Source organism: Dendropsophus ebraccatus, chromosome 8 (assembly GCF_027789765.1).
Source record: "Dendropsophus ebraccatus isolate aDenEbr1 chromosome 8, aDenEbr1.pat, whole genome shotgun sequence".
In the NCBI taxonomy this organism is placed as follows: domain Eukaryota; kingdom Metazoa; phylum Chordata; class Amphibia; order Anura; family Hylidae; genus Dendropsophus; species Dendropsophus ebraccatus.
Genome location: NC_091461.1, coordinates 125,677,531 through 125,704,442, shown reverse-complemented (window position 1 = coordinate 125,704,442; position 26,912 = coordinate 125,677,531). Strand labels below are relative to the sequence as shown.

The 26,912-nt window shown below is 48.4% G+C and overlaps 1 protein-coding gene across 1 annotated transcript in view; it reads right to left on the bottom strand.

Moving 5' to 3' along the window:
- Positions 1 to 3,000: 3,000 nt before the first annotated feature.
- LOC138800123 (BMP/retinoic acid-inducible neural-specific protein 2-like) overlaps positions 3,001 to 26,912 on the bottom strand; it is a 119,832-nt gene continuing 95,920 nt past the window's right edge. The window contains exon 4 of the mRNA XM_069981933.1: positions 3,001 to 3,233. Coding sequence (XP_069838034.1) covers positions 3,001 to 3,233 — 233 coding nt within the window. The remainder of the gene's footprint in view (positions 3,234 to 26,912) is intronic.

Here is a 26,912-nt window from a genome sequence, read left to right as displayed (position 1 = left end):
GTCTGGGTTTCAGAGTTCAAACCTGTGGCGATTAGGAGAGGAACGCACTGCAGCGCATCCTCTCCCCACTCTGTCCTTATTTCTTACACAGAGCTGGAAGAGGATGTGCTGAGCCCGCTCTTCTCTCCTCGCTCTCCGGATCAGTACAGGTGGGAACACTCAGAACGAGACCAATGAAAACTTCTGACACGTCTCTTTGCCAACAGCATCCAGAGCTAAAGTCCAAGGTTCTCCTATTGCATCTCCAGACACATCAGTGAACATGCGACCGCTGACCCTATCGGTGGAGAATCCCTCTCTGCGGCCAGACGTTCAGCTATCAATAAATACAAACATGCCAAGAGCGTAATGGCGACCCCCATTCTGATCCTATGGGGTCTCTTACATTACGATCTCAGTGTCTTCATGTCCTTTTAATATGCGGCAGCAGAGAGCTCGCGCCTTTCCTTCTGAATGGCGGCTACTTTGCACATTCTTTTCTCAGTAGAATATGAACATCTCCAGAAGCCTTTTGGGACTTCGACATAAAACTTTACAGCAAATATGGGGGCGGCGGAGATATTATATTGCTGACAATAATACGAATGGATCCAGACGTAGCATAATGGCTGATCCCTCCCAGAAGAGTGGAAATCCAACAAGACAGATCACCACAAATCATCAGAGATCACCAGAAATGATCAGTGATCACCCCGCGATGACCAGATTCATCAGAGATGATAACAGACCATCAAAGATCACCAGAGCTCATCAGAGATCCCAAGAGATCGCCAGTGATTACCAGAAATTAGTAGAGATCCCCAGAGACCATCAAAGATCGCCAGAGATCAAAAGAGATCAGAAATCACCAGAGATCACAAGAGATCGTCAGAAATCAGCAATGACTCTCCATGACATCCATGAGGAAATTAGAGGAAATTATGGCTGGAACAGGGAAGCAGATTAGATGACTGTTTATGTAACCTTTTAGACCCAATGGATCACATTGTGCAGAATAACCTCTCTCCCTCTCTCTCCCTCTCCGTGTTCTCTCTCCCTCTCTCCGCGTTCTCTCTATCTCTCTCCCTCTCCGCGTTCTCTCTCTCTCTCCCTCTCCGTGTTCTCTCTCTCTCTCCGTGTTCTCTCTCTCTCTCTCTCTCTCCCTCTCTGCGTTCTCTCTCTCTCTCTCCGCGTTCTCTCTATCTCTTCGCGTTCTCTCTCCCTCTTACTCTCCCTCTCTCCGTGTTCTCTCTCTCTCTCTCTCTCCCTCTCTGCGTTCTCTCTCTCTCTCCGCGTTCTCTCTATCTCTTCGCGTTCTCTCTCCCTCTCCCTGCGCTCTCTCTCTATCTCTCTCTCTCTGCGTTCTGTCAGATTGACTTTCCCCATTATAACACTTCTGCTACACAGGATAAATGCTGTGATTTTGCGTTATTACTATTACATCATACGTAATATAGACAGGACACAAGAGGGGAACGGCAATGGGAGATCTAGGCACAAGCTCCGCTATATGGGTTAAACAGATTCCACTGAGGATTATAGACCCGTTCGGTCAGCATTGACTACATGCGGAGAATGAAGCTGCTCCATCCTCTTGGAATGGGCCATTGCTTTATAAGACAAAGGACAGAGAGTCCGCTATTCACAGTAATATGTCATTACTATCTCGTATGCTAGCATTTGTTTAAACCATATCAATAAAACGTAACTACCCAAACATGCCCCCGCTCTGCCAGGAACGGGGGCTCCCATCTCTTAGGACCCTCAGGTCTCAGCAGAGGGACATCCTGGGCAAACAGCTTTGACCAGAATATGTTCTATGTGAATAGACCCTGGTTAAGAAGGTTATGGTAGTGTTCCCGACCACGGGCTCAGGAGCCACATGTTCAGATCACGTTTGTGTCCTCCAAGGCAAAATATGAAAATAACACTGTGTCGTGTCAATGTATCTGTGCATGGACAGGCAGTGTCCCCATTGATTTCAATGGCCTCAATGTATTTAGCTAGTGACTTAGTTTGGGCAATCAGAGATAAAACATGTATGAACCAACCATAGTCCTAGCTGGCTAGTCTCAGGTCCCTGAGATTACCGGAGCTTGTGCCTGTCTGTATGCGACTGTACCCCACGCTCGCACCACAGAAGGTACGGGGGATGTAGACCTAGTTCTAGACTTTGAAACTAGCTTCAAAACCACAACGATCTTATTGGAAACCAACACTTGGTTAAGAGTGATATTACGGATCTATCACAACCTATGGCCCATTGCATGGGCACTGTCATCCACACTCATGGTTCTCCCCCCATTGAGTACGTACAGTAGATGCACTTGACATGGAGATGTTCTCCTGAGGTCGGTGAACACATTATCAGCTCTTACATTATGTAGGCAATATAGTACGATAAGCTTCTGCATTCATTATGCTACAAATACTAAATTTAAATGGGTCCCCTAAGGGCTTTTTAAAGGTTTCCCCACGTAATAGAAAAGTGATGAGTGCGGCGCGCTATCAGAGAGAGCGATATTACCAGGGAAGATCTGTGTCCATCATCGCTACCTTCCCCTCTCGGATGCTATAAATCCACAGTGTTTGTCTCACATGACACAAAGCCGTATGTTATCTCTGATTACGCCCCAGGCAACCAAAAATAGCTGGTTAGACCTTCAAGAATAAAGAATCCACCTGAACGTGTTATGTATATGGATGGAAGGGATGCCGAGCACTTTCACAATCATCCGATCCGCAGAATATTGCACTCCATTACATTAACTTCCTGATTCCATCTAAAAACATTGTCAGGGGATTGCCGGGATAATGAACTTCCCTCAGATAATCAACCAAAGGCAATTTCCCTACCGCCAAGCCCCTCGCAGAGCAAAGAGATCAAACAACTTTCCATTGACAGGACTGTCTGATCCCGTCCTGTAAATCCTGAGCTCGCTGCATTCTGGGAATTATGCACTTGTCCTACAAAGCAAATCTTAATGAAAGTGGGGGCTCCTCTCGCGGCCGAGGTGTTAATCACTGCGATGGTGCGGAGGCTACGGCTCCATTAACCCCTGCTCCATGTACCTTAATGGCTCCCGTGGTGATCTGAATGTGGTGCAGCTGCCTCAGCGCGCTCTCACGGTCCATGAAATAGGAAGCTGCCAGCTGGTGGAGAGTATCCAGTGTGGGGGCCGATGCGTTGCCGCGTACTCCGGCCTCTCGCTTCAGCCTTCCCTTATCCACAAACATAGTGAGGGACTCTTCACCTGAGAATAGAAGCAGATACGTTTCTGGTTAGATATAAAGGGATGTCCATACGGCTACAAGTGCAAGTATACATGTTTGGTGATAAATTCCACTAGCGAACAACTCGTCACTCATAATATTCGGAGGATTTACATTTTAGACTCTTAACAACCCAAAGTTTCCTCCTCCCAGTGTAAGTTACCGCCATCTCCTGTGGACTCCTTAGAAGTAGGTTTTCTGTGGAGTTGGACTGTATCTGAGTGGCGGTCTCCTATATACACTATACTGTACCGTGCAGCACACATGGCCCACCCATCATCCCACCCATGGCTTACGGAGTTTACAAACCCTACTGGTGCTTGGAAATTTCTGCTGCTCAATCTTGATCTAGAAGAAGCTTTCATGCTGCGCCCACCTTTGTGGTAGAGTGACAGACCCTCATACGTTTCGTCTTCTTACGTGTCTCCCATATTGGCTAATGATAAGTGGGCTGCCTAGTGTAGAATGCAGGGGCCCCGCTGATGTTTAGTAGGTTCTAAGAATGGGGGGCCGCATGCAGCTGTAATACAAGGGGGGCACCATGCAGCTGTAATACGAGGGGGGCACCATGCAGCTGTAATACGAGGGGGGGGCACCATGCAGCTGTAATACGTGGGGGGGCACCATGCAGCTGTAATACGAGGGGGGGCACCATGCAGCTGGAATACGAGGGGGGCACCATGCAGCTGTAATATGAGGGGGGCACCATGCAGCTGGAATACGAGGGGGCACCATGCAGCTGTAATACGAGGGGGGGCACCATGCAGCTGTAATACGAGGGGGGCACCATGCAGCTGTAATACGAGGGGGGCACCATGCAGCTGTAATACGAGGGTGGCACCATGCAGCTGTAATACGAGGGGGGCACCATGCAGCTGGAATACGAGGGGGGCACCATACAGCTGTAATAAGAGGGGGGCACCATGCAGCTGTAATACGAGGGGGGGCACCATGCAGGGGGGCACCATGCAGCTGTAATACGAGGGGGACACCATGCAGCTGTAATACGAGGGGGGGGCACCATGCAGCTGGAATACGAGGGGGGCACCATGCAGCTGGAATATGAGGGGGGCACCATGCAGCTGTAATACGAGGGGGGCACCATGCAGCTGTAATATGAGGGGGGGGGGGGCACCATGCAGCTGTAATACGTGGGGGGCACCATGCAGCTGTAATACGAGGGGGGGCACCATGCAGCTGTAATTCGAGGGGGGGCACCATGCAGCTGTAATACGAGGGTGGCACCATGCAGCTGTAATACGAGGGTGGCACCATGCAGCTGTAATACGAGGGGGGCACCATGCAGCTGTAATACGAGGGTGGCACCATGCAGCTGTAATACGAGGGGGGCACCATGCAGCTGTAATACGAGGGGGGCACCATGCAGCTGTAATACGAGGGGGGCACCGTGCAGCTGTAATACGAGGGGGCACCATGCAGCTGTAATACGAGGGTGGCACCATGCAGCTGTAATACGAGGGGGGCACCATGCAGCTGTAATATGAGGGGGGCACCATGCAGCTGTAATACGAGGGGGCACCATGCAGCTGGAATATGAGGGGGGCACAATGCAGCTGTAATACAAGGGGGGCACCATGCAGCTGTAATACGAGGGGGGCACCATGCAGCTGTAATACGAGGGGGGGGCACCATGCAGCTGTAATACGTGGGGGGGCACCATGCAGCTGTAATACGAGGGGGGGCACCATGCAGCTGGAATACGAGGGGGGCACCATGCAGCTGTAATATGCGGGGGGCACCATGCAGCTGGAATACGAGGGGGCACCATGCAGCTGTAATACGAGGGGGGGCACCATGCAGCTGTAATACGAGGGGGGCACCATGCAGCTGTAATACGAGGGGGGCACCATGCAGCTGTAATACGAGGGTGGCACCATGCAGCTGTAATACGAGGGGGGCACCATGCAGCTGGAATACGAGGGGGGCACCATACAGCTGTAATACGAGGGGGGCACCATGCAGCTGTAATACGAGGGGGGGCACCATGCAGGGGGGCACCATGCAGCTGTAAAACGAGGGGGACACCATGCAGCTGTAATACGAGGGGGGGGCACCATGCAGCTGGAATACGAGGGGGGCACCGTGCAGCTGGAATAGGAGGGGGGCACCATGCAGCTGTAATACGAGGGGGGCACCATGCAGCTGTAATATGAGGGGGGGGGGGGGCACCATGCAGCTGTAATACGTGGGGGGCACCATGCAGCTGTAATACGAGGGGGGGCACCATGCAGCTGTAATTCGAGGGGGGGCACCATGCAGCTGTAATACGAGGGTGGCACCATGCAGCTGTAAAACGAGGGTGGCACCATGCAGCTGTAATACGAGGGGGGCACCATGCAGCTGTAATACGAGGGGGGCACCATGCAGCTGTAATACGAGGGGGGCACCATGCAGCTGTAATACGAGGGGGGCACCATGCAGCTGTAATACGAGGGGGGCACCGTGCAGCTGTAATACGAGGGGGCACCATGCAGCTGTAATACGAGGGTGGCACCATGCAGCTGTAATACGAGGGGGGCACCATGCAGCTGTAATATGAGGGGGGCACCATGCAGCTGTAATACGAGGGGGCACCATGCAGCTGGAATATGAGGGGGGCACAATGCAGGGGGGCACCATGCAGCTGGAATACGAGGGGGGCACCATGCAGCTGGAATACGAGGGGGGGCACCATGCAGCTGGAATACGAGGGGGCACCATGCAGCTGGAATACGAGGGGGGCACCATGCAGCTGGAATACGAGGGGGGGCACCATGCAGCTGGAATACGAGGGGGCACCATGCAGCTGGAATACGAGGGGGGCACCATGCAGGGGGGCACCATGCAGCTGTAATACGAGGGGGCACCATGCAGCTGGAATACGAGGGGGCACCATGCAGCTGGAATACGAAGGGGGCACCATGCAGCTGGAATACGAGGTGGGCACCATGCAGCTGGAATACGAGGGGGCACCATGCAGCTGGAATACGAGGGGGGCACCATGCAGCTGGAATACGAGGGGGGCACCATGCAGCTGGAATACGAGGGGGGCACCATGCAGCTGGAATACGAGGGGGGCACCATGCAGCTGGAATACGAGGGGGCACCATGCAGCTGGAATACGGGGGGGGGGGAATAATAGCAGGAGGAGATGTGATAGAATACCCCAAAAAAAACAAAAAAACCTTACATCACAGCAGAGGAAATGATCCTGGGGGCCACGGCCACCAATGAAGAACCAGTGAGAAACAACATGTCAGTCAGTGTTTGTGCAGGCTCTAAAGCTGGGGGCCCACTGGGGGATTGTCCGGTCCTCTGGTGGGCCAGTCTGACACTGCCCAGGACATCTCCCCTTCCAGAGACCCCTTGGCCAGGATGGAAGTTCCCTTTTGGGTTACGCCGATATGGCTTATGATTTAGTCAGTCACTGTGCACGGTCACCTGGTAGCACTCAGCAATGGACATCCATTTAGCTTGATCAGTGTCACTTGTGAAGGGATTTGTACACAAGCCGATAACCATAATTTTTTATTTCACATTTTGTGCATTGTTATGGGGGGGGGGGGGGGCATCTTGCCTGGGCTGTTTAGTATTCTTAGTGATATGCTTTACAGCCAGGCTCATGGACATAGACAACAACAGAGAGACTCTGTCCCCTTGGAATGAATGTGAGACATTAACCCCCTCATGCCGCTGCATGGTAAATTAAGGTCGCTGCAGCCTATGCCTGAGGCTGTAGCGACATTTATTTATGATGCAGGATGACACTGGCGCAGAGGCTGTGCCTGTGTCATCCTCGGTGGGGCCCGGCTGTCAGATATATCCAGGGACCGCCACGGTTAACTGTATAGATACTGTGGTCAGCACGACTGCAGCATCTATAGGGCTTCAGACAGAGAATTCTCCCTCTACAGAGACACTGGAAGCCTCAAGATTACATTCTCCTACGGAGGCCGGCGGGGAACAGGAGGTAAGGCCGGCGGGGAACAGGAGTGAGGTAAGGTAAGCGGGGAATGGGAGGTAAGGCCGGCAGGGGAACGGGAGGGAGGTAAGGCCGGCGGGGAACAGGAGTGAGGTAAGGTAAGCGGGGAATGAGAGGTAAGGCCGGCAGGGGAACGGGAGGGAGGTAAGGCCGGCGGGGAACAGGAGTGAGGTAAGGTCAGCGGGGAATGGGAGGTAAGGCCGGCGGGGAACAGGAGTGAGGTAAGGTAAGCGGGGAATGGGAGGTAAGGCCGGCGGGGAACAGGAGTGAGGTAAGGTAAGCGGGGAATGGGAGGTAAGGCCGGCAGGGGAACGGGAGGGAGGTAAGGCTGGTGGGGAACAGAAGTGAGGTAAGGCCGGTGGGGAACAGAAGTGAGGTAAGGCCGGTGGGGAACAGGAGTGAGGTAAGGCTGGCGGGGGAACAGGAGGGAGGTAGCGCCGGTGCATGGCCGCGAGCTTTGTCCCCTCCCCTCTCTCTCCTGCTGCTGTTACAGGCTTCTAATAGTGGCAGGGGACGGAGGAGAAGGGGCAGAGCAAGGGACTTCAGCTTATGGGATTATTATGCCTGGGCGATAAGGCATCAATGACCCGAGGTCATTAAAGGGTTAATCAGCGCGCTCTGTGACCTGTGAAGAAGTCATTCTGTTATTGTCTCCTCTATCTACTGGTGTCACATGACGCTGCAATGCTGTACAGATCACTTTACAGCAGCCTCCTCTTATCACCACAGACACAACAGGAAGTCTCAGCTTAGTTTCAGCCCCAGTGGTGAGAACGAGAACTGCAGGATATCAGGATTATATTATAATATCGATAGAAAAATGGAAAATTAGTAAAAATGGCACCAAAAGTGAGATAAGTGTGGCTGGTGGGAGGCGGTCATGAGACGGGACACAGGTTGTCCTTAGCTCCGGAGATGTCGCCATCTTCCCCATAGTGAGTGGCGTACGGCCTCTTCCACCTGACGTTACACAGAGGTGAGCGCCGCTCCACAGATATCCAGAAAACGATTACCATAAATCACAGCTTATTACACAAACCCATAAAAGCAATAAGGCCGTACACCGAGGAGCCGCTAGACGCCGGCAACACCAGCGAGACGCCGCGAGCAGCCGCTCACAAGGCAGGAAAATTAAACAACTTAATTACAAAATAATAATTTTCTGGCTGTAAATTCGGGATGCGGAGCGTGTGCGCTGAACTAATGATGATTCCAGGGCCGATCCACCAACACGGAGAGGAGGGGGGATCTTATACCAGTCGGCACTACATTCACCTCCACGTCAGAGGCTACAGGGGCGGCCGTCATCACAAACCCTGCCAAAGAAACATCTTCCTGGAGGAGAGGAAACTGATCACCAGTATTCCCTGTTACAGATATAGTAATAACCGCTGTACTGTGTATATGTATGTATATATACGTATATATTGTATAGTAATAACTGCGGCCGCTATTGTTCCCTATTACAGATATAGTAATAACCGCTGTACTGTGTATATGTGTATATATATGTATATATTGTATAGTAATAACTGCGGCCGCTATTGTTCCCTGTTACACATATATACCTGCTGTACTGTGTATATATGTATATATATGTATATATTGTATAGTAATAACTGCGTCCGCTATTGTTCCCTATTACAGATATAGTAATAACAGCTGTACTGTGAATATATATATACTGTATAGTAATAACTGTAGCCGCTATTGTTCCCTGTTACACATATATACCTGCTGTACTGTATGTGTGTATATATATATATATATATATATATATATATATATATATATATATATAGTGGTATATTACAGGGTCAAGTTATTAATGGGGTCTATGTGTCTCCCAGGTTCCTGGCATATGCAGAGGAGAGCTAGTTGGGAAGGGTTAATTTCTAGAGCTCTTGCCTGTGTCTTGAGGAGGTGCACCTGGCTGGGTATGTTGTAGAGCCGGGCTGTGCTGTTCTCTGAGTCTCTAATGGTGCGTTTACACGGCAGATTTATCTGACAGATTTTGGAAGCCAAAGCCAGGAATGGATTTGAAAAGAGGAGAAATCTCAGTCTTTCCTTTATGACCTGTTCCCTGTTTATAGTCTGTTCCTGGCTTTGGCTTAAAAAATCTGTCAGATAATCTTTCTGTGTAAACGCACCATTAGGGTCCATTTACACAGAAAGATTATCTCACAGATTATCTGCCAAAGATTTGAAGCCGAAGTCAGGAATGGATTTGAAAAGATGAGAAATCCTTTATGATCTGATCTCTGTTTATAGTCTGTTCCTGGCTTTGGCTTCAACCCTTTGGCAGATAATCTTTCTGTGTAAATGGGCCCTTAGGCTGGGGAGGGAGACAAGCTGGATCTCCCAGAGAGTAGCTGCTGAAACCCACAAGTACACAGGTTGCTTTGTTGTGTTTGACTGGGCTGAGGCTCGCTCAGTCTGCTCCTGTAGTTGGGGGGGGTTGGTTCAGTCTGGTCCTGTAGTCGGGGAGGCTCGCTCGGTCTGGTCCTGTAGTCAGGGAGGCTCGCTCAGTCTGGTCCTGTAGTCGGGGAGGCTCGCTTAGTCTGGTCCTGTAGTCAGGGAGGCTCGCTTAGTCTGGTCCTGTAGTCGGGGAGGCTCGCTCAGTCTGGTCCTGTAGTCGGGGAGGCTCGCTTAGTCTGGTCCTGTAGTCGGGGAGGCTCACTTAGTCTGGTCCTGTAGTCAGGGAGGCTCGCTCAGTCTGGTCCTGTAGTCGGGGAGGCTCGCTCAGTCTGCTCCTGTAGTCAGGGAGGCTCGCTCAGTTTGGTCCTGTAGTCGGGGAGGCTTGCTCAGTCTGGTCCTGTAGTCGGGGAGGCTCGCTTAGTCTGGTCCTGTAGTCGGGGAGGCTCGCTCAGTTTGGTCCTGTAGTCAGGGAGGCTAGCTTAGTTTGGTCCTGTAGTCGGGGAGGCTCGCTCAGTTTGGTCCTGTAGTCAGGGAGGCTCGCTCAGTCTGGTCCTGTAGTCAGGGAGGCTCGCTCAGTCTGGTCCTGTAGTCGGGGAGGCTCGCTTAGTCTGGTCCTGTAGTCGGGGAGGCTCGCTTAGTCTGGTCCTGTAGTCAGGGAGGCTCGCTTAGTCTGGTCCTGTAGTCGGGGAGGCTCGCTCAGTCTGGTCCTGTAGTCGGGGAGGCTCGCTTAGTCTGGTCCTGTAGTCAGGGAGGCTCGCTTAGTCTGGTCCTGTAGTCGGGGAGGCTCGCTCAGTCTGGTCCTGTAGTCGGGGAGGCTCGCTTAGTCTGGTCCTGTAGTCGGGGAGGCTCACTTAGTCTGGTCCTGTAGTCAGGGAGGCTCGCTCAGTCTGGTCCTGTAGTCGGGGAGGCTCGCTCAGTCTGCTCCTGTAGTCAGGGAGGCTCGCTCAGTTTGGTCCTGTAGTCGGGGAGGCTTGCTCAGTCTGGTCCTGTAGTCGGGGAGGCTCGCTTAGTCTGGTCCTGTAGTCGGGGAGGCTCGCTCAGTTTGGTCCTGTAGTCAGGGAGGCTAGCTTAGTTTGGTCCTGTAGTCGGGGAGGCTCGCTCAGTTTGGTCCTGTAGTCAGGGAGGCTCGCTCAGTCTGGTCCTGTAGTCAGGGAGGCTCGCTCAGTTTGGTCCTGTAGTCAGGGAGGCTCGCTCAGTTTGGTCCTGTAGTCAGGGAGGCTCGCTCAGTCTGGTCCTGTAGTCGGGGAGGCTCGCTCAGTCTGGTCCTGTAGTCGGGGAGGCTCGCTCAGTCTGGTCCTGTAGTCGGGGAGGCTCGCTCAGTCTGGTCCTGTAGTCGGGGAGGCTCGCTCAGTCTGGTCCTGTAGTCGGGGAGGCTCGCTCGGTCTGGTCCTCTAGTCAGGGAGTGTATTTCTGGTTAGTTAGCCCTGGACAAGGCTAGGAATTTCTGTTTATGATTTGTGTTTTATATAAGCGTCTTTATAAGATAAAGTCTTAAAAGTATTTTTTTTTTAATGAAGTGTGTGTATATACTGTGTGTGTGTATACTGTGTGTATATATATATATATACACACTGTGTGTGTGTGTGTGTGTGTGTGTGTGTGTATAAAAAGTCTCATAAATTATTACACTAATTTTCAGAATGAGATGTGACTATACTGTAAGCAATGTATCCACCAAACAGAGGAGATTATAGAGGGTGGTCTATAGGGGAGACACAGGGGAGCTCTATGGTACAGCAGGTTCCCTCTATACACCCTGTGGCTCCTGCTCCATGATATCTATATAATGTGGGGGCAGCCATGGAGCGGGGAATGTTACTGACGGTCACTGACTAATTATAGAATCATCATGGCTTTCTATCGCTCTACTGACTCTTCTCCTTATCCACAAGCCGCTGAGGTAAACAGCCATTAGTCTTCTATGTGATAATATCAATGACCTTCTGACGGGTGTATAAGCTATACGTGGAGGATCAGCGTCCTGTGCTGCTGTGCCTGACAGGTGTATAAGCTATACATGGAGGATCAGCGTCCTGTGCTGCTGTGCCTGATGGGTGTATAAGCCAAACATGGAGGATCAGCGTCCTGTGCTGCTGTGCCTGACAGGTGTACAAGCCAAACATGGAGGATCAGCGTCCTGTGCTGCTGTACCTGACAGGTGTACAAGCCAAACATGGAGGATCAGTGTCCTGTGCTGCTGTGCCTGACAGGTGTACAAGCCAAACATGGAGGATCAGCGTCCTGTGCTGCTGTGCCTGATGGGTGTATAAGCCAAACATGGAGGATCAGCGTCCTTTGCTGCTGTGCCTGGCAGCTTTATAAGCCAAACATGAAGGATCAGCGTCCTGTGCTGCTGTGCCTGACATGTTTATAAGCTATACATGGAGGATCAGCGTCCTGTGCTGCTGTGCCTGATGGGTGTATAAGCCAAACATGGAGGATCAGCGTCCTGTGCTGCTGTGCCTGATGGGTGTATAAGCCAAACATGGAGGATCAGCGTCCTTTGCTGCTGTGCCTGGCAGCTTTATAAGCCAAACATGAAGGATCAGCGTCCTGTGCTGCTGTGCCTGACATGTTTATAAGCTATACATGGAGGATCAGCGTCCTGTGCTGCTGTGCCTGACGGGTGTACAAGCCAAACATGGAGGATCAGCGTCCTGTGCTGCTGTGCCTGATGGGTGTATAAGCCAAACATGGAGGATCAGCGTCCTTTGCTGCTGTGCCTGGCAGCTTTATAAGCCAAACATGAAGGATCAGCGTCCTGTGCTGCTGTGCCTGACATGTTTATAAGCTATACATGGAGGATCAGCGTCCTGTGCTGCTGTGCCTGACAGGTGTATAAGCTATACATGGAGGATCAGCGTCCTGTGCTGCTGTGCCTGACAGGTGTATAAGCCAAACATGGAGGATCAGCATCCTGTGCTGCTGTACCTGGAAGCTGTATAAGCCAAACATGGAGGATCAGCATCCTGTGCTGCTGTACCTGACAGGTGTACAAGCCAAACATGGAGGATCAGCGTCCTGTTGTGCTGTACCTGGCAGCTGTATAAGCCAAACATGGAGGATCAGCGTCCTGTGCCTGATGGGTGTATAAGCCAAACATGGAGGATCAGCATCCTGTGCTGCTGTACCTGACAGGTGTACAAGCCAAACATGGAGGATCAGCATCCTGTGCTGCTGTACCTGACAGGTGTACAAGCCAAACATGAAGGATCAGCGTCCTGTGCTACTGTGCCTGATGGGTGTATAAGCCAAACATGGAGGATCAGCGTCCTGTGCTGCTGTGCCTGATGGGTGTATAAGACAAATATGGAGGATCAGCGTCCTGTGCTGCTGTGCCTGACATATGTATAAGCCAAACATGGAGGATCAGCGTCCTGTGCTGCTGTACCTGATAGGTGTACAAGCCAAACATGGAGGATCAGCGTCCTGTGCTACTGTGCCTGACAGGTGTATAAGCTATACATGGAGGATCAGCGTCCTGTGCTGCTGTGCCTGACAGGTGTACAAGCCAAACATGGAGGATCAGTGTCCTGTGGTGCTGTACCTGGCAGCTGTATAAGCCAAACATGGAGGATCAGCATCCTGTGCTGCTGTACCTGACAGGTGTACAAGCCAAACATGGAGGATCAGCATCCTGTGCTGCTGTACCTGACAAGTGTACAAGCCAAACATGAAGGATCAGCGTCCTGTGCTACTGTGCCTGATGGGTGTATAAGCCAAACATGGAGGATCAGCGTCCTGTGCTGCTGTGCCTGACAGGTGTATAAGCCAAACATGGAGGATCAGCGTCTTGTGCCTGATGGGTGTATAAGCCAAACATGGAGGATCAGCGTCCTGTGCCTGATGGGTGTATAAGCCAAACATGGAGGATCAGCATCCTGTGCTGCTGTACCTGACAGGTGTACAAGCCAAACATTGAGGATCAACGTCCTGTGCTGCTGTGCCTGACAGGTGTACAAGTCAAACATGAAGGATCAGCGTCCTGTGCTGCTGTGCCTGATGGGTGTATAAGCCAAACATGGAGGATCAGCGTCCCCAGTAAAAGGTCCCCATTATATTACACACCCCAGTATAAGGTCCCCATTATATTACACACCCCAGTGTCAGGTCCCCGGTATATTACAGACCCCAGTATAAGGTCCCTAGTATATTACACACCCCAGTATATTACACACCCCAGTATAAGGTCCCTAGTATATTACACACCCCAGTATCAGGTCCCTAGTATATTACACATCCCAGTATAAGGTCCCCATTATATTACACACCCCAGTGTCAGGTCCCCGGTATATTACACACCCCAGTATAAGGTCCCTAGTATATTACACACCCCAGTATAAGGTCCCTATTATATTACACACCCCAGTGTCAGGTCCCCAGTATATTAAACACCCCAGTATATTACACACCCCAGTATAAGGTCCCTATGATATTACAGACCCCAGTATCAGGCCCCAAGTATATTACACACCCCAGTATATTATACACCCCAGTATCAGGCCCCAAGTATATTACACACCCCAGTATATTATACACCCCAGTATAAGGTCCCTTGTATATTACAGACCCCAGTATATTACACACCCCAGTATCAGGTCCCCAGTATATTACAGACCCCAGTATATTACACACCCCAGTATCAGGTCCCCAGTATATTACACACCCCAGTATCATGTCCCCAGCATATTACAGACCCCAGTACCATGTCCCCAGCATATTACACACCCCAGTATCAGTTCCCCAGTATATTACAGACCCCAGTATCAGGTCCCCAGCATATTACGCACCCCAGTATCAGGTCCCCAGTATATTACACACCCCAGTATCAGGTTCCCAGCATATTACGCACCCCAGTATCAGGTCCCCAGTATATTACACACCCCAGTATCAGGTTCCCAGCATATTACACACCAGTATCAGGCTGTGGTTCAGAGATAGCACTCTACTGACTGACTGTATATACTGGTAGTTTGGGCCCATATGATGCAGCTGCACCCCATATCCTCATACTACTACCCCCTTCATCCTCCTGCCCCTCCATCATCATACTACTACCCCCTTTATCCTCCTGCCCCTCCATCATCATACTACTACCCCCTTCATCCTCCTGGTCCTCTGTTATCATACTACTACCTCCTTCATCCTTCTGCTCCTCCATAATCATACCACTACCACCTTCATCCTCCTGGTCCTCCATTATCGTACTACCTCTTCACCTTCCTGTCCCTCCATCATCATACCACTACCACCTTCATCCTCCTGCCCCTCAGTAATGTGTGTGTGTCATTTAGTAATACATAGTTGCCAACATTTGAAAATATTTTCTAGGGAAACTAAAGCATTAACAAGGGGTGTGGCTTATTGTGGGTGTGACCTTAGTGGGGTGTAGCCTATCGTGGTGTGGTCTGCAGGGTGTGGCTTTTCACCAGTGTCCCCCCCCCCCCCCCCCGACAATTTTCCAGTTAGAATTTTAAAGTCAGAGCACACCCCAGTATCAAGTCCCCAGTATATTACACACCCCAGTATCAGGTCCCCAGTATATTACACACCCCAGCATCAGGTCCTCAGTATATTACACACCCCAGTGTCAGGTCTCCAGTATATTACAGACCCCAGTATTAGGTCCCCAGTATAATACAGACGCCAGTATTAGGTCCTCAGTATATTACACACCCCAGTATCAGGTCCCCAGTATATTACACACCCCAGTATCAGGTCCCCAGTATATTACACACCCCAGTATCAGGTTTCCAGTATATTACACACCCCAGTATGAGGTCTCCAGTATATTACACACCCCAGCTCAAAGTAGCATACAGGTTGTGGTTCAGAGATAGCACTTTACTGACTGACTGTATATACTGGTAATTTGTGGCCATAAGATGCAGCTGCACCCCATATCATCATACTACTACCCCCTTCTTCCTCCTGCCCCTCCATGATCATACTACTACCCCCTTCATCCTCCTGCCCCTCCATCATCATACTACTACCCCCTTCATCCTCCTGCCCCTCCATCATTATACTATGTATGGTTTCTCTAGTTCCGCAGCACTCATTTCCCTGCTCTGCATGAGTGATGTCACTCATGCAGACAGGGAGGGTGGGGTTTCCTGTGGTGGGGGCGGAGCCGTCGCCTGCTCTCTGCATTGCTACCGACATGCAGAGTGAACAGACCCTAAAGGGTCACTCCGTCTGAAGCTAGGCTCTGTGTTTCAGCAGTTAAATGTAAACTAAAGTTGTGGTCAGAATAGGTGTATAGAAGTTTATAGGGATCACTGAGTGAGCCCCCTCCTTCCTGCCCCCCATTACTATCTGCCACACCGCTCCAGGTTACATCCATAGGTAAGATGGGAATAGTCTGTTGTGTTTCAGTGCTTTTTGCCTGGTTGCCCTCTTTCCATGCAGTCGTTCCACCAACCCTCTCCCCCCGGTTGACCCTCTCTCCATAAAAAGGTCCCCTGCACCCCCTAGTTGGCCCTCTTTCCGTGTAGTCCCCCCCTCCCCGGTTGCCTCCCTCTCCATGCAGTGGTCCCCTGCACCCGGTTGCCCCTCTCTCCATGCAGTGGTCCCCTGCACCCGGTTGCCCCTCTCTCCATGCAGTGGTCCCCTGCACCCGGTTGCCCCCCTCTCCATGCAGTGGTCCCCTGCACTCAGATGCCTCCCTCTCCATGCAGTGGTCCCCTGCACCCGGTTGCCCCCCTCTCCATGCAGTGGTCCCCCGCCCGCTCTCCTCGTCTTCCTCTCCTTCGCTTGCAGTCGCCTCGTTTTCTGGTAGACGTCATCCTGACTGGAAAGTGTTTTTGTTTGAACTGAAGCAGAATTTGCATGAGCTTTGTGGAGAGGAACGTGACGGCCGGCGCTGGCGGAGGATTGTCCACAGTCAGTGTCAGGCAGCAGAATGAGCCTTTCTTCTCGGCAGCACCCCCCACCTGTATGCCCCCTCCCCCCATCTGTATACCCCCCCCCGCCGGACATCTACAGCAACGCTCAACACTATTACCGATCCAATCTATTATAACAATCTGAAAATCAATTCCCTGAAAATCTTACACTTCGGGTAAAAAGACTGAAAGATATATACTACTTGTGTATATAATTCTGTGTGTGTGTGTGTGTGTGTGTATAAATGTGTGTGTGTGTGTGTGTGTGTGTGTGTATAGATAGATAGGTAGGAGATAGATAGATAGATATACACAGTAGTACCTTGGTTTAAGAGTAACTTGGTTTAAGAGCGTTTTGGTTTAAGAGATCACAGTTTTTCAAAATAGTGACTTGGTGTAAGAGCATTGCTTTGGTGTAAGAGCTCCCTGTACTGGGTGGGAGGGGGAGTGGGCATAGCGGGGTCTACAGCCCTGTACTCTGACCCAAGAAGTCTCCCTTACCTTCCAAATCATAGCAGATCCACTTCACACTGGGGCTTACATCAGGGGACAGGACTGTGGGGGTAATCTCTCCATAGCTGTAACCCCTCCCTCCCCGGACAGAGAGTGCTGCATGTATGTGCCCATATCTGCCCTGCTCATTCCTTCCTGCTCCCTGCAGTCTCTGTCCGCCCTTGTGTTTCCCATCCTCTCCATTACTGTACAGTAACTTATATATCACATATCCAGCTGCAGTGTTATCAGGGTTATACAGTTACTATACATTATATACCACATGCTGCTATACTGTACAGTAACTTATATATCACATATCCAGCTGCTGTGTTATCAGGGTTATACAGTTACTATACATTATATACCACATGCTGCTATACTGTACAGTAACTTATATATCACATATCCAGCTGCTGTGTTATCAGGGTTATACAGTTACTATACATTATACACCACATGCTGCTATACTGTACAGTAACTTATATATCACATATCCAGCTGCTGTGTTATCAGGGTTATACAGTTACTATACATTATATACCACATGCTGTTATACTGTATAGTAACTTATATATCACATATCCAACTGCTGTGTTATCAGGGTTATACAGTTACTATACATTATACAACACATGCTGCTATACTGTACAGTAACTTATATATCACATATCCAGCTGCTGTGGTATCAGGGTTATACAGTTACTATACATTATATACCACATGCTGCTATACTGTACAGTAACTTATATATCACATATCCAGCTGCTGCTGTGTTATCAGGGTTATACAGTTACTATACATTATACACCACATGCTGATTGCTATACTGTACAGTAACTTATATATCACATATCCAGCTGCAGTGTTATCAGGGTTATACAGTTACTATACATTATACACCACATGCTGCTATACTCTACAGTAACTTATATATCACATATCCAGCTGCTGTGTTATCAGGGTTATACAGTTACTATACATTTTATACCACATGCTGCTATACTGTACAGTAACTTATATATCACATATCCAGCTGCTGTGTTATCAGGGTTATACAGTTACTATACATTATACACCACATGTTGATTGCTATACTGTACAGTAACTTATATATCACATATCCAGATGCTCCTGTGTTATCAGGGTTATACAGTTACTATACATTATACACCACATGCTGCTATACTGTACAGTAACTTATATATCACATATCCAGCTGCTGTGTTATCAGGGTTATACAGTTACTATACATTATATACCACATGTTTATTGCTATACTGTACAGTAACTTATATATCACATATCCAGCTGCTGTGTTATCAGGGTTATACAGTTACTATACATTATATACCACATGCTGCTATACTGTACAGTAACTTACATATCACATCCAGCTGCTGCAGTGTTATCAGGGTTATACAGTTACTATACATTATATACCACATGCTGCTATACTGTACAGTAACTTATATATCACATCCAGCTGCTGCTATGTTATCACGGTTATACAGTTACTATACATTATATACCACATGCTGATTGCTATACTGTACAGTAACTTATATATCACATATCCAGCTGCTGTGTTATCAGGGTTATACAGTTACTATACATTATACACCACATGCTGCTATACTGTACAGTAACTTATATATCACATATCCAGCTGCTGTGTTATCAGGGTTATACAGTTACTATACATTATACACCACATGCTGCTATACTGTACAGTAACTTATATATCACATATCCAGCTGTTGTGTTATCAGGGTTATACAGTTAATATACATTATACACCACATGCTGCTATACTGTACAGTAACTTATATATCACATATCCAGCTGCTGCTGTGTTATCACGGTTATACAGTTACTATACATTATATACCACATGCTGATTGCTATACTGTACAGTAACTTATATATCACATATCCAGCTGCTGTGTTATCAGGGTTATACAGTTACTATACATTATACACCACATGCTGCTATACTGTACAGTAACTTATATATCACATATCCAGCTGCTGTGTTATCAGGGTTATACAGTTACTATACATTATACACCACATGCTGCTATACTGTACAGTAACTTATATATCACATATCCAGCTGCTGTGTTATCAGGGTTATACAGTTACTATACATTATACACCACATGCTGCTATACTGTACAGTAACTTATATATCACATATCCAGCTGCTGCTGTGTTATCACGGTTATACAGTTACTATACATTATATACCACATGCTGATTGCTATACTGTACAGTAACTTATATATCACATATCCAGCTGCTGCTGTGTTATCAGGGTTATACAGTTACATTATATACCACATGCTGCTATACTGTACAGTAACTTATATATCACATATCCAGCTGCTGTGTTATCAGGGTTATACAGTTACTATACATTATATACCACATGCTGCTATACTGTACAGTAACTTATATATCACATATCCAGCTGCAGTGTTATCAGGGTTATACAGTTACTATACATTATACACCACATGCTGATTGCTATACTGTACAGTAACTTATATATCACATATCCAGCTGCTGCTGTGTTATCAGGGTTATACAGTTACTATACATTATATACCACATGCTGCTATACTGTACAGTAACTTATATATCACATATCCAGCTTCTGCTGTGTTATCAGGGTTATACAGTTACTATACATTATATACCACATGCTGCTATACTGTACAGTAACTTATATATCACATATCCAGCTGCTGCTGTGTTATCAGGGTTATACAGTTACTATACATTATACACCACATGCTGCTATACTGTACAGTAACTTATATATCACATATCCAGCTGCTGTGTTATCAGGGTTATACAGTTACTATACATTATACACCACATGCTGATTGCTATACTGTACAGTAACTTATATATCACATATCCAGCTGCTGTGTTATCAGGGTTATACAGTTACTATACATTATATACCACATGCTGCTATACTGTACAGTAACTTATATATCACATATCCAGCTGCTGCTGTGTTATCAGGGTTATACAGTTACTATACATTATATACCACATGCTGCTATACTGTACAGTAACTTGTATATCACATATCCAGCTGCTGTGTTATCAGGGTTATACAGTTACTATACATTATACACCACATGCTGCTATACTGTACAGTAACTTATATATCACATATCCAGCTGCTGTGTTATCAGGGTTATACAGTTACTATACATTATACACCACATGCTGCTATACTGTACAGTAACTTGTATATCACATATCCAGCTGCTGTGTTATCAGGGTTATACAGTTACTATACATTATACACCACATGCTGCTATACTGTACAGTAACTTATATATCACATATCCAGCTGCTGTGTTATCAGGGTTATACAGTTACTATACATTATATACCACATGCTGCTATACTGTACAGTAACTTATATATCACATATCCAGCTGCTGTGTTATCAGGGTTATACAGTTACTATACATTATACACCACATGCTGCTATACTGTACAGTAACTTATATATCACTGATTCTGCAGCTTCTCATTGTTTCTTCTCTTCTACATGTTATTCAGAATAATCAGTATATTTGGGGAGTGGAACCAATTGTCTGCAGATCAGTGATTTCTCATGGGGAAATTAGCTTTGGTTAATTATGCTCGTAATCCAAGGCACTATATATATATATATATATATATATATATATATATATATATATATACATATATATACATATATACATACATTCATTCGTGTGTGTATATCTGTGTATGTGTGTGTGTCTGTGTATATATATATATATATATATATATATATATATATATATATATATATATTTATGAGATAGATGGATAGGTGATGGATATATATACACACACACACCTGTATGAGATATTCTGCAAGGACTCTTTGTAAATATAGAAGAGACGGTTATGGTGACAGCACATGCATCACTCTGTAACTGTTATATAGAGACAAATGGGACCTGTCATATATCTGTCTGTGCTTCCAGACTGCTGACACTGTTATATAGAGGTCAGCAGACACATGGGACCCCTCATATATCTGTCTGTGCTTCCAGACTGCTGACACTGTTATATAGAGGTCAGGAGACACATGGGACCTGTCATATATCTGTCTGTGCTTCCAGACTGCTGACACTGTTATATAGAGGTCAGGAGACACATGGGACCTGTCATAACTGTCTGTGCTTCCAGACTGCTGACACTGTTATATAGAGGTCAGCAGACACATGGGACCCCTCATATATCTGTCTGTGCTTCCAGACTGCTGACACTGTTATATAGAGGTCAGGAGACACATGGGACCTGTCATATAACTCTGTGTTTCCAGACTGCTGACACTGTTATATAGAGGTCAGGAGACACATGGGACCCCTCATATATCTGTCTGTGCTTCCAGACTGCTGACACTGTTATATAGAGGTCAGGAGACACATGGGACCCCTCATATATCTGTCTGTGCTTCCAGACTGCTGACACTGTTATATAGAGGTCAGGAGACACATGGGACCTGTCATATATCTGTCTGTGCTTCCAGACTGCTGACACTGTTATATAGAGGTCAGGAGACACATGGGACCTGTCATATAACTGTCTGTGCTTCCAGACTGCTGACACTGTTATATAGAGGTCAGGAGACACATGGGACCCCTCATATATCTGTCTGTGCTTCCAGACTGCTGACACTGTTATATAGAGGTCAGGAGACACATGGGACCCCTCATATATCTGTCTGTGCTTCCAGACTGCTGACACTGTTATATAGAGGTCAGGAGACACATGGGACCTGTCATATATCTGTCTGTGCTTCCAGAATGTAGACAAATGTTTACATTCTTCTGCGCAAAGAGTCGAAGAACCATTCCTGAAGTGCAAGAGATAAAAGCTGTAAAGTCTCCTCTCTCTTTCTCCCTGCATGAGCGACACCTGGAAGAGGAGTCCAAGCAGGGTCAAGGATGGGAAGGGGAGTAAGGAGGAACGCCATTATGACTCTCTGTACTAAACAATTTTAAAAAATCCCTGATAATGGAATCACAGACAGATATATGAGAGGTAACATGTGCCCCTTTACCCAACAGCTGGGGTTTTAATCAATTGTTTATAAATAGATCTCCAGACGTTTGTGTGAAGGGATCAGAGGATCCTCCCTGCAACGCCAGAAGCCACGACCATTATACAGTATCTAGAACAGAAGCCACGACCATTATACATTATCTAGAACAGGCACTACGACCATTATACAGTATCTAGAACAGAAGCCACGACCATTATACAGTATCTAGAACAGAAGCCACTACCATGATACTGTATCTAGAACAGACACCACCACCATTATACAGTATCTAGAACAGAAGCCACCAGTATTATACAACATCTAGAACACAAGCCACGACCATTATACTGTATCTAGAACAGACACCACCACCGTTATACAGTATCTAGAACAGAAGCCATCACCATTATACAACATCTAGAACAGAAGCCACTACCATGATACTGTATCTAGAACAGAAGCCACGACCATGATACTGTATCTAGAACAGAAGCCACGACCATGATACTGTATCTAGAACAGAAGCCACGCCCATGATACTGTATCTAGAACAGAAGCCATCACCATTATACAACATCTAGAACAGAAGCCACGACCATGATACTGTATCTAGAACAGAAGCCACGCCCATGATACTGTATCTAGAACAGAAGCCACGCCCATGATACTGTATCTAGAACAGAAGCCACGACCATTATACTGTATCTAGAACAAAAACCACCCCCGTTATACAGTATCTAGAACAGAAGCCACCAGTATTATACAGTATCTAGAACTCTCTCTCTCTAGATCAGTGTCCCCAGCCCAGGGCTCTCCAGCTGCCGCACGCCTTGCACATTGTAATCCTGCTGCTTATATTCCTGGTGCTTACATGCTGCCCGAGGCTGTGAGTATTGCTGATACTGACACCTGCTGGGACCGACTCGCTGTCATTTCATGGCAGTTTTTGCTTCTTACTGTTCTGAGGATGATGCACCCGTATTATCTTGGGTCCTATTACACGGAGCGATTTTTAACGATTAACAACTAACAATAGCAAACGAGATTGCTTATCATTAACCTGAAATCGTTCACCATATTACACAGATCGATAGTCGTTAGTTACCATCGTTACTATGACCGTTATTGCGATCGTTACTATGATCGTTTACTCCATCTGATTCCTGCAAAACCATAAACAATGTGCAATTACACAGAACGATTAGTAAACAAATGCGGAATTTGAGCGAACAAATGTGGAATTACAGCAAACGATTATCGTTTAAATTTGAACGATATAACGATTTTGCGCATGATAATCGTCCCGTGTAATAGGGCCCAGCTATTATAAGGCTCTGATTTTAGAAAAACCTCTTGAAATGAATTTAGGGAATTTAAGGGGGGTTCATTCATCTCTACCCGCAGTCATGGTGACCCCTAAGTCCCCTGGGGGGATGGAGTGGTGATGTGTCTATATGACTGCCACTCTTATCACCATGTACAGGTCAGCCATAGCCGAGTCCCACAGAGTCCAACACCAATCAGTCCCACAGACAGTGATAGCCGAGTATGACACCGATCAGTCTCACAGACAGTGATAGCCGAGTCCCACAGACAGTGATAGCCGAGTCCCACAGACAGTGATAGCCGAGTATTGACACCGATCAGTCTCACAGACAGTGATAGCCGAGTATGACACCGATCAGTCTCACAGACAGTGATAGCCGAGTATGACACCGATCAGTCTCAGACAGTGATAGCCGAGTATAACACCGATCAGTCTCACAGACAGTGATAGCCGAGTATAACACCGATCAGACCCACAGACAGTGATAGCCGAGTATAACACCGATCAGTCTCACAGACAGTGATAGCCGAGTATGACACTGATCAGTCTCACAGACAGTGATAGCAGAGTATGACACCGATCAGTCTCACAGACAGTGATAGCCGAGTATGACACCGATCAGTCTCAGACAGTGATAGCCGAGTATAACACCGATCAGTCTCACAGACAGTGATAGCCGAGTATGATGCAGATCAGTCCCACAGACAGTGATAGCCGAGTATGACACCGATCAGTCTCACAGACAGTGATAGCCGAGTCCCACAGACAGTGATAGCCGAGTCCCACAGACAGTGATAGCCGAGTATGACACCGATCAGTCTCACAGACAGTGATAGCCGAGTATGACACCGATCAGTCTCACAGACAGTGATAGCCGAGTATGACACCGATCAGTCTCAGACAGTGATAGCCGAGTATAACACCGATCAGTCTCACAGACAGTGATAGCCGAGTATAACACCGATCAGACCCACAGACAGTGATAGCCGAGTATAACACCGATCAGTCTCACAGACAGTGATAGCCGAGTATGACACTGATCAGTCTCACAGACAGTGATAGCAGAGTATGACACCGATCAGTCTCACAGACAGTGATAGCCGAGTATGACACCGATCAGTCTCAGACAGTGATAGCCGAGTATAACACCGATCAGTCTCACAGACAGTGATAGCCGAGTATGATGCAGATCAGTCCCACAGACAGTGATAGCCGAGTATGACACCGATCAGTCTCACAGACAGTGATAGCCGAGTATGATGCAGATCAGTCTCACAGACAGTGATAGCCGAGTATGACACTGATCAGTCTCAGACAGTGATAGCAGAGTATAACACCGATCAGTCTCACAGACAGTGATAGCCGAGTATGACACCGATCAGTCTCACAGACAGTGATAGCCGAGTATGACACCGATCAGTCTCACAGACAGTGATAGCCGAGTATGACCCCGATCAGTCTCACAGACAGTGATAGCCGAGTATGACACCGATCAGTCTCACAGACAGTGATAGCCGAGTATGACACCGATCAGTCTCACAGACAGTGATAGCCGAGTATGACACCGATCAGTCTCACAGACAGTGATAGCCGAGTATGACCCCGATCAGTCTCACAGACAGTGATAGCCGAGTATGACACCGATCAGTCTCAGACAGTGATAGCCGAGTATAACACCGATCAGTCTCACAGACAGTGATAGCCGAGTATGACACTGATCAGTCTCAGACAGTGATAGCAGAGTATAACACCGATCAATCTCACAGACAGTGATAGCCGAGTATGACACCGATCAGTCTCACAGACAGTGATAGCCGAGTATGACACCGATCAGTCTCACAGACAGTGATAGCCGAGTATGACCCCGATCAGTCTCACAGACAGTGATAGCCGAGTATGACAACGATCAGTCCCACAGACAGTGATAGCCGAGTATAACACCGATCAGTCTCACAGACAGTGATAGCCGAGTATGACCTCGATCAGTCCCACAGACAGTGATAGCCGAGTATAACACCGATCAGTCTCACAGACAGTGATAGCCGAGTATGACAACGATCAGTCTCACAGACAGTGATAGCCGAGTATGACAACGATCAGTCTCACAGACAGTGATAGCCGAGTATAACACCGATCAGTCTCACAGACAGTGATAGCCGAGTATGACCTCGATCAGTCCCACAGACAGTGATAGCCGAGTATAACACCGATCAGTCTCACAGACAGTGATAGCCGAGTATGACCTCGATCAGTCCCACAGACAGTGATAGCCGAGTATAACACCGATCAGTCCCACAGACAGTGATAGCCGAGTATGACGCAGATCAGTCCTACAGAGAGTGGATAGAGCCGTGGGCAGACCACCACTCCATCCACGTAGAAGGATTCCAGGCAATCGTTCTCATGGCTGATAGAGACCCTCAGCACACGGGTAGCGGTTTCACGTTATTCTTTAATTCAGGGTCATTTAATATAACTGATGTAAAGAAACATGGGGCAGATGGTGGAGAAGAATAGAGCGCATACATACTACACAAGGGGGAGGAGGTATCAGTATGGGCACAGCCTCCAGGGGGCGCAGTATCCCCATTCCCCAGTGTAATGGCGGCCGTATTCATTGACATTGATAAATGTGATGTCAACCTGTTATCAGTTGATGTCTGATGCCCGGCCGTATCAGACTAGTCTCTGCGTCTAGCGGTCAGCGTTTCAGCACAATCCCTCCTAATGTACCGTACGCTGACAAGAAGGCAAAATCTCAGCTACAACAGTCAGAAAAACTTGACAGAAAAACTTGACTTAGGTACCAAGCCGGGAGGTGCGCTCATTCTCATGGCCGGGGTGGGGGGGTTACCAGGCCGGGAGGAGCGCTCATTCTCATGGCCGGGGTGGGGGTGTACCAGGCTGGGAGGTGCGCTCATTCTCATGGCCGGGGTGGGGGTGTACCAGGCTGGGAGGTGCGCTCATTCTCATGGCCGGGGTGGGGGTGTACCAGGCCGGGAGCAGCTCTCATTCTCATGGCCGGGGTGGGGGTGTACCAGGCCGGAAGGAGCGCTCATTCTCATGGCCGGGGTGGGGGTGTACCAGGCCGGGAGCAGCGCTCATTCTCATGGCCGGGGTGGGGGTGTACCAGGCTGGGAGGTGCGCTCATTCTCATGGCCGGGGTGGGGGTGTACCAGGCCGGGAGGAGCGCTCATTCTCATGGCCGGGGTGGGGGTGTACCAGGCCGGGAGGAGCGCTCATTCTCATGGCCGGGGTGGGGGGGTTACCAGGCCGGAAGGAGCGCTCATTCTCATGGCCGGGGTGGGGGGGTTACCAGGCCGGGAGGAGCGCTCATTCTCATGGCCGGGGTAGGGGTGTACCAGGCCGGGAGCAGCGCTCATTCTCATGGCCGGGGTGGGGGTGTACCAGGCCGGGAGCAGCGCTCATTCTCATGGCCGGGGTGGGGGTGTACCAGGCCGGGAG